The sequence below is a fragment of the Mesoplodon mirus genome (genome assembly GCF_964341445.2).
Source record: "Mesoplodon mirus genome assembly, chromosome: 1".
NCBI lineage: Eukaryota > Metazoa > Chordata > Mammalia > Artiodactyla > Ziphiidae > Mesoplodon > Mesoplodon mirus.
Window position 1 is genome coordinate 35938317 of NC_138976.1, and position 9995 is coordinate 35948311.

Consider the following 9995-nt stretch of genomic DNA (forward strand, 5'->3'; position numbering starts at 1 on the left):
CCCGGTCTGGGAGGATCCCATATGCCGCGGAGCGGCTGGGCCCGTGAGCCATGGCCGCTAAGCCTGTGCGTCCGGAGCCTGTGCTCCGCAACGGGAGAGGCCACAACAGTGAGAGGCCCGCGTACTGCAAAAAAAAAAAAAAAAAAAAAAAAATCTACGGGAAAGGCAGAGATAATACAGAACAGGAAATTCCTTTTAATGTAGAAGTCTCTTAACCTGACAGCTTCCTCTGAAAAGCCAAAGAAGAACCATGTTTTCCTGAGAAAGGTTCATTTGGATTTACTAACTGACAATAAAATATTGATTATATTTTGTGGGATGCATTTTCCCCCCCATCACTCTCAGTATAATATTTTATTTGGGAGTGAATGCCATATTATTTACAAGCTTCTGGGAAACTAACATAGGAAGTTTCTGTTGCCAAAATTTAAATAGATTGCTCAGGAACTTTGATAGTTTTTCTAAAACAAAAGCATGATCTAGCACAAGGACAAAGGTATTTTTTAGTTAGGCAAGGCCTTGAGCTGGGCCACTTGAGGAAGAAACGAAATGGGATTTCCAGATATTTCTCTGGTTAGACATACACTCTTCCTGACACACTGGTTTGGTAAAGACCACTCATCACTTCCTCAGTATCCACACTCTCCTTCCTCTTCAGTAACAAAACTCTGTAAAGCTAAGGATGGGATTGAGACCAAGTCCCGCTCAGTGAGATCTACGTGGAAGTATTGTGTGAATTGCTACAGAGTCTTCTTAAACAGCAATATGACTGTCTTTATCCTTTCTTGCCTCCTGGAATGAGCCCCTGATGGTAGGAGCTCCAACAGCTATCTTGGACCATGAGGTGACCCGAAGATGATAGAACAGAGGTCTGAAAGAGAGGACTCTGGGTCCCTGAAGACATCAGACAGCTGCCATATTAGCTCTGACTTTTCTACTCAAGACTTAATTTGAGAGAGACGCAACTGTTTATCATGTTTAAGCTAGTGGTACTTTAGATTTTTCTACTACATCCAGCTAAATTTAATCTTAGCTAACATATTGGGTTAAAAAGGAAGCTCAGAGGACAAACTAGAAGGGATTATACCATCTCAGGCTCTGCCAGTGATTGGTCCCTGTTAGAGCGTGGAACACAATCAAGGATCACAAAATGAAATTCTAAGTGCCAGGTGGGGATGCTGAGGAGAGAAATCACACCCAGAATTGTTACACACCCCAATCTGTCAAGAGTAAGCCCCATATGGACATATACACACTACCAAATGTAAAACAGATAGCTAGTGGGAAGCAGCCACAAAGCACAGGGAGATCAGCTCGGTCTCTCTAGACCACCTAGAGGGGTGGGATAGGGAGGGTGGGAGGGAGATGCAAGAGGGAGGAGATATGGGGATATATGTATATGTATAGCTGATTCACTTTGTTGTAGGGCGGGAACTGGCACACCACTGTAAAGCAATTATACTCCAATAAAGATGTTAAAAAAAAAAAAAAAAGAGTAAGCCCCAAACTCAGATTTTTAAAAAATGCTACCTCCTTATTTTAAAATGCCTGTCAAAATTAAAACACACATTAAACATACATATGTATTTTAAAATACACAAATACATACACACACACAGATATATATGAACCTGCACACATACACACATAGGCCATATATATATATCACACACATTAAGGCCAACTGAAAAGCACCCATGGAATGACTATGGCCTTAAAGCCATGGTTTTTGTCTTCTGGGTTAAATTGGCATTATATCTTTTTTTGTTTTGTTTTTTGCGGTATGAGGGCCTCTCACCGTTGTGGCCTCTCCCGCTGCAGAGCACAGGCTCCGGACGCGCAGGCTCAGCGGCCATGGCTCACGGGCCCAGCCGCTCTGCGGCATGTGGAATCTTCCCGGACCGGGGCACGAACCCGTGTCCCCTGCATTGGCAGGCGGACTCTCAACCACTGCGCCACCAGGGAAGCCGGGCATTATATCTTATGTAACGCTTTAGAAACTCTGGAGATGGGATTCCCTACTTCTCCCTGGCTTTTGATACAACTCAACAAATGGAGGTAATACGTAAGATGTGGGTGGGGTGAGGGGTGGTGGGGAGGAGAAAGACCAGATGACAAATCGGATGCTGGATTGACTCTACCTTCGGCATTTATTCAGCCCTGTGAGTACCATTTAGTTACCTAGCCTCTCCTAGTATCCAGGCCTTTTCTGTAAAACTGATTCTGTAAAATCATAACATGAAAGCACTTCATAAATTACAGATCACTTTACAAATTAAAGGTGTATCTGGTCAAGAATAAATACATTTAATAATTCTACTTCATGGTCGCTGTTAAGAGAAATCCTCTCTAGCACACTGTACCAAGAGGACACTGGGGAAGGCTTTCCTATCCTCTGACCACAGAAGTGAAGTAGGACAGAGCAGTCTGCCCTTTCTCTATGTTTAAGCATTCAGTCTTTGACCAAGTACCCTCATGATGCATTTCAACCAAACATTATATAATACTGGCAGCCAATAGAGATAAGTGTCTTTAACAGTAGCATACATGCAGCCTCTTAATACATATCACAGTGTCCTGTATGCTGGGCATAACAAAACTAATAAATAAAATACACAGATACCAGACTAAGAAGAAATTAGAATTCAATATTTTACAATTATTTGCTCTCTCTCCAAATAAATTTCAGTACCATCTCTGCCTGGGAAATATATGAGAGGTCTGGATCTATTTTATGCACTGAGGATTCATGCATTCATTCATTCCTTCATTCACACTTCTAAAGTACAGATGGGATTACAACAGAAGTTCCTACAGAAGACCAAGGCAACATGAGAACTGTTTTAAAGTTTAAGAAGCACAAAAGAGAGAACGCTTCCAGAGGTGTATTTAGAAAGATCATCTTTCCAGCATCAAAAAAGAACTTAGCTCCTTCAACGGTGAGTAATTCTTGACATCTAAATCATGCTCTGAGTTTGGAACAGCTGAATCCACTGCAGATTGTATGACTCCCCTCTACCTCTTCCAATAGGGAAGGAGAACCCAAACTTTGCTTATTCCTTCAGCATCTGGGCCATCAGAAAGACTGCTTCATGGGCTATTATTGGTTCATTGTATAGAAATAAAATAGCCTTAATTTTATTCATCAGGGTTTTAATCTGGTGGCATCTCACACAACTCCAGGTTTTATCAGAACACTTAAAAGGTAAAGGTGTGAACGTGTAGCAGCGTGGACACATAATGACGATGCCCCTCCCCTGAAGCTAGGAAGAGTCTCCGCCTGTCTATTCCCAGTCTTTGGGCCACACCTAAAGCTCAGATTTTTGGCAAGGCAGCACGTTCCCCACCATCGGATCATATTTCTGGAACTCTGGAAGAATAAAGAAAGCAGCAGTTTTTTCCAAAGGAAGCTCCATGCTATGTTTGTGTATGAGATATTTAGCAAAAGTGAAGTGGGATGAGGGGCTCTGATTTTATTATGATGTGAAATGCTTAGGAGTTGAAGAGTTTTGCATTCATAGAGGGGCCAGTCCAAAATATGCACTTTAGGAAAGGCAATTTATAAATACATGTCAGGGAGAAAAACCAAAAGAAAGGTCATTGTGAAATAGTCATCTCTTGAAAAGGAAAAGCTGAAGAGCTTTTTGTTTGTTTTGTCAAAGGCTTTCATGTAATTAAGTTCAAGGTGCTAAATCTTTCCCCCATTCTATTGATTGTGTCTCTGGAGGGAACTATACTAACTACAGATTTCACTGCTTTTGCCCTATACTCTTGATGACGGTCGGGGATGGTGCCCAAAAAGAAAACATCTACACTGAAGTTCATCCATTCAAATAAAGTGTGTCTGTGCATATACTCCCCGCCATCAAGTGGTACAATTCTGACACCCTATAAAAAATGAAGCAACACTGTCACCCTTTTTGTTTAGTCAATCATATGTGCTGAGAGATAACAGCAAATTTCACGTTGGTAAAGGAAATTCTCTGTCTTGAAATTTTACATAAGAGGAGAAGATGTCTGAATTGGGAGGGGTAGCCATGTACTTGCAAGTGTGTATCTATGTGTTTGCATATTTGTCTGCCTGTGTTTGTGGCTGTGGACAGCTGTGCAGTCATTCAGTGTCAAATGGAAAAGGTTTGAAAAACTCATTTTTCTGGGGAAAATAATGAATAACCTCAAAAATGTCCCCATGATTTTCAATTTCACATAAAGGCCAGATCACAATCAGTTCCAATATTACCATTCTACGCACACATGGGAATCTGATGAACTGTTTCATCTCCATGAAGAAATGTCTAAATTCCAAACAGAACCACACAGTTTATCATTTTCAAAGTCATCCTGTGATAAAACAGGCTTCCTTGATCTCTTTGCCAAAATTCACATTCAAACTTCTACTAATGCCATTTCTAAACAGCGGTCATCTTCTATCAATTTTCTCCATAAATATCATATTTTAATTATACCTAAGCATACTCATCAGAGGCTTGGCAAAGTTACAATAAAGACATGTAGGTTTCCAGGTTAGACAGGAACTGAGTCCAGCTGACCCTCTGCTGTACCTTCTCATAACCCAACCAAAATGCGGAAAGGAAAATAAAGTCAAGGGAAAGTTCAGTTAAAACAAACTTTTGAGAAACTTCTGCTTGTTAGATTACAAACGGATCCAGACTGAAGAAAGGCACTGGGACCCCTATTGGCAATTCCACTTTCCAAGACAGGATGTAGTATTTGGAAGGAGAAAGCTGAAGACAGAGTAGGTCTTGAGGAAAGCAGTTCATACTCAACTCATTACCCATTGAACTGATTTGGATCAACAGTACTGAGAGGCCCTGGGCAAACCTGGCCAAGCCAAACAGAGGAGCTGGTCTATGGCAAGTTTTTCCCTGATGCAGAGGGGTTCTTCCCTGATGGAGTGGGCAGTGACATGAGGAATAAGGCCAGCCTTTGGGACCTCATGAGAACTCGGAGTGGAGGCCAACAGAGGATGAGTCTACAAAACTGAACCCTGCCTGGCGTAACTACTTCAATTAAGAGAGGACATCTTTAGAGAGTTCTTTTGTCTCTTAAAGGCAAAAGCCTTTCAAACGTCATAGGAAAGGGAAAAAAAGCACAAATTAAAAGTAGATTCAACAGATTGATAAAATGGTAGATGCTAGCATCATAAACAAAATTCAAAGGCAAGTGAAACACAGAGAAAAAAATATTTGCTGCAGACTTGCCAGCAGGAGGGTTAATATCATTAAGATTTAAAATGCATTTACAAATCACTAAGAAAAAGAAGCACCCTCAAATGAAAAATGGATAATATTCCCCAAATATTTTAAGAGGTATTCAAAAAAAGAGCTATATATGGCCAACAGTACATGAAAAAAGTGTTCAGCCTCACTAATGAGGAAATGAAATATAAAATGGGAGTCTAGGGACTTCTCTGGTGGCACAGTGGTTAAGAATTCTCCTGCCAATGCAGGGGACACAGGTTCAATCCTGGTCTAGGAAGATCACACATGCTGCAGAGCAACTAAGCCCCTGCGCCACAACTACTGAGCCTGCGCTCTAGAGCCCACGAGCCACAACTACTGAGCCCATGTGCCACAACTACTGAAGCCCACGCACCTAGAGCCCATGCTCTGCAACAAGAGAAGCCACTGCAATGAGAAGCCCGCACACAGCAATGAAGAGTAGCCCCTGCTCACCGCAACTATAGAAAAGCCCACACGCAGCAACGAAGACCCAATGCAGCCAAAAAAAAAAAAAAAAATGGGATTCTACTTTTCACATATAAATTAGGGGTGTCATGTTCAAATGATACTAACCTGTGTTGGCTGTGTCCTATATACGGACCCAGGCACTACATGTAGGAGTGCAATTTGGTATCCATTTTCTACAGAGCCACTTGGCACACGTATCAAAGGCCTTAAAAAATAGGCATCCTCTTTGAAGGAATAATACCTACCACTTCAGAAATTTGTATTAAGGAAATTATTAGAAATATGAGCAAAGATTTGCTCACACAGTATTGTGTTTAACAGCCTAAATATAAAATAATAGGTAATTACATGATAAAAATAAAAGCCCATCCTGTAATGGAATACTGTGTGACCATGAAAAATGACAAAGTAGAAGTGTATTTCTTATTATGAAAAGAAGACTGCAAAATATGATGGAAAAGTCAAGTTAAAAAAGAGAACATACAATACAATCCTTTTCTGAGTAGACATTATTTATGCATGATATATGTACACATATGAAAACATACCTACTACCTTGACAACTGCAAAAACAAGGATATGTACCAAAATATTACAGTGTTTTTACAGAAAAATTTTCTGTTTATTTTATCTTCTACAATAAACACTATCAGTAAAATAAAACGTATTTTTAGAAAACAAATCAAAGAGACTTTGACAAGAATTCAGATACAGAAGTCATGTTTAAAAAATCAATGTTTCTTTACATCAAGAATAATTGTCTAACAGCTCATACTACTCAATAACAAAAAAACAAACAACCCAATTGAAAAATGGGAATAAGATCTAAATAGATGGACTATTACTCAGCCATAAAAAAGAATGAAATAATGTCATTTGCAGCAACATGGATGGACCTAGAGACTGTCATACTAAGTGAAGTCAGAAAGAGAAAGACAAATACCATGTGACATCACTTATATGTGGAATCTAAAATACAACACAAATGAACATATCTATGAAACAGAAACAGACTCACAGACATAGAGAACAGACTGCGGTTGCCAAGGGGGAGGGGGAGTGGGGAAGGGAAGGATTGGGAATTTGCAATTAGCAAATGCAAACTAGTATATATAGGATGGATAAAAAACAAGGTCCTACTGTATAGCACTGAGAACTATATTCAATATCTTGTGATAAACCATAATGCAAAAAATATGGAAAAGGATATATATGTATAACTAAGTCACTTTGCTGTACAGCAGAAATTAACACAACACTCTAAATTGACTATACTTCAATAAAATTTTTAATAAGTAAAAAAAGAATAATTGTTTAAAATTTAATTTGAAAAGATGCTATTCATGATAGCAGTATTGAATAGAATACATTTAGGTCTAAATTTGAAAAATATATGCAGGACTTAATTACTAGAAATCTACGATTTTACTGAAGGATACAAAAAGAACTGGTTATAAATGGACATACCATATTTTTGACTTGGAAGGACTATTATAAAATGTAAATAATCCCCAATTTAATTCTATATTTTCTATATTGAAATCAAAATCCTGGATGGTTTCATTTGGAATATGTGAAAGTGAATTAAAAATTCATATTAAGTTATAAATATATAAGAACTGATTTAAAGAGAAAAGATAAGAAAAAGGAGAATTTGCACTACCAGATATTTAAATATATTGTAAGGTTATAATAATTAAATCACTTTTTGAAAGCTTAAAAGTAATAGATAATAGGATGGACTATCCTATCATCCAGGATAATAAAAAATTCATAGAAAGCCAGGAGGAGATCAAATACCCATAAGCTTTTAGTGTATGATAAAAGTGGCATTCAATTAAATTGGAAAAGGATGAATGGCTAGTAAACAAATGATGCTGGGACAATTGGTTACCTATTTATTAAAAAATAAAGTTAGACATCTTTGTCATACCATACACTAAAACAAGCTTCTGATAGATTAAACTGTTAGATGGGAAAATATTTCTCTGATTTGGGAAATGAGAAAGCCATTCTAAGAACGTAAGCAAATGTAGGATCTTAAAGACAAAGTTTGATGGATTTGGCTATATACAAATTTAAATCATCCATCTAACAACACTGTGATAAAGAAAAGTAAAAGGCAGTGAACTGGAGAAACATTTGCAGCATGTATAAAAAGGAGTTACCAAAAGGAGTTACCAGTCTTACTATGTAAAGAGTTTTTACAAATCATTAAAATAAACCAACAAACACGCACCATAATTGCAAAATGGGCAAAAATTATGACCAGGTAATTATCAAAGGAAAAATACAAATGCCCGGTAAATGTATCAGAAAATGTTCATTCCCCAGTAAAACTAAAACAATTGAATTTGCTAAAATGATACCTCTATTCACCTACCAAATTGGCAAAGACATTAAAAATATGAGCGCATGTTATTGGTGACCATGTGGCAAACTTACTGCTGTGATAACTCTGCTGGTGGGAATGTAAATCTATACAAGCCTCCAAGGGAGAACTGGAAATATGTATCAAGTAGTTTACAAATGTCCGTATCTTTAATTCAGCAACTTTACAGAAATTCTTCCTACAGAAGTAATCAAAGGGGGTCCATAAATATTTGTGTTTACCATGACAATAAAAACCTAACTGTCCAACAACTGGTGACAGGTAAAATAGATCATAGTATATGCACCCATTAGACTAGTATGCGAGTTAGGTAGGTATATAATAACTATATTATGTTACATATATAATGATGTAGATCATTCATGATATAACAAATGAAAAATGTAGGCTACAAAAGAGCAAGACACCAGTTTGGTTTAAAGTATGTGCAGATGTGCATACTGGGCAAATGTTCAACAACATGTAAACAGTGGCTTTATAAGGGTGATGGGATTAGAGGCTTCTTTTCCCCCCCTTTTCCTCCTCTGATTTCATTCATTTCACAAAAATTGGCTTGCTATCATGTGTCTGACATTTCTATATGCTCCAAATTTTCTTCAACTGAATATGTGTCACATTGTAATCAGAAAAAGTTAAATTTTGGAAAAGTAGAAGTCCAGCATCTTAAACTGACTTCGTCTTCCAGGTGCTAAAAATCTTGTAAAGGACTCAGAGCAACGAAATTCATATTGAAAGCATAAAATCACGTACCAGAGAATTGGGGAAATGTTCAGGTCACTTCACCTCTTACCTTTAGAGACACTTCATAAAACATACTCACCTGTCCCAGTTTGGCCACGGTTTGTCCCTATGAGCGTGAATTGTGAAGAGCATCTCAAGGACCTCTTCCTAAGAGGGTCCTCAAAGACCACTTAATAAGGAGCCTGACATCTTCCTAAGCCTTTAAAATCCATCATCCCAAGGGACCCCACCCACCAACAATAGAACGGTGGGTATGATTCTGACTTTGGGGATGGGGACGCTTGACTCAGGGTGCTGTGGCTTGCCCTAGGCTGAGCCCGGCTTCGAGCCGGACAGGCAGCGGTGTGTGGGCAGGGCCGGGGCGCGGGCTGGGGCCGGGGCCGGGAGGGGCGGGCACCTTACCGCGGCTTGCTGGAAGGCGCCCTTGGTGTAGGTGCCGCCACCGCGGTACGTGATGGCCGGGATCTCGCGGCTGAGCAGCGCGCACTTGTGCTGGTGCGCGCGGCGGGACGAGATGTAATCGACGCGCGGCACCACGTTGTTCTTGGACGAGAAGGTCACGATGGCCACGCGCGTGGCCGTGGGCACCACGGGGAAGTCGGACAGCAGCTTACGGACGAACTTGAGCTCGCTGAGGAAGTTGGCTTGGCCCACGCTGGACGACTCGTCCACCAGGAAGACGAGCTCCAGGCGCTCGCTGAGCTCCCGCAGCCGCCGCACGCGTCGCCGGAAAGCCTGGCCCAGCCGCTCCACTTTGCTCTCCGCCGCCGCCGCGTCCTCGCCGGGCGCGGGCGGCACGGGCAGCCGCCCCGGGGTCTCGGGCGCGGCCTCGGGGAAGAAGCGGAAGCTGAAATTGCGCGACGGGGACAGCTGCTGAAAGGTCGCCCAGCCCGAAACGAGCGCCAGACCCCAGCAACAAAAGGCCAGGCGCGCCCACATTGCGCTGGAGACGGAGCGGCCGCCCGGGGCGCAGGCGTCGGCCCGGCGCGGAGAGATGCTCAGCCACCCGGCTCGCCGAGGGGCGTGCGCGGCGCGGGGCACGGGGCACGGGACGGCGGCCGCGAGCCTCAGCTACCTCTCATCTGACACTGGGGACACAGTCCAACCTCCTCCGGCCGCCCGGGGGCAAGGGATGGAACGGCGCGCGCTCG

At 41.3% G+C, this 9995-nt stretch overlaps 1 protein-coding gene across 1 annotated transcript in view; it reads right to left on the reverse strand.

The window, feature by feature from the left end:
* SVEP1 (sushi, von Willebrand factor type A, EGF and pentraxin domain containing 1) overlaps positions 1-9783 on the reverse strand; it is a gene marked incomplete at its 5' end in the record, with an annotated part of 192261 nt that extends 182478 nt beyond the window's left edge. Inside the window, one exon of the mRNA XM_082626969.1 lies at positions 9247-9783. Within this exon, the coding sequence (XP_082483095.1) occupies positions 9247-9783 (537 nt within the window). The remainder of the gene's footprint in view (positions 1-9246) is intronic.
* Between the last annotated feature and the right edge of the window lie 212 nt (positions 9784-9995).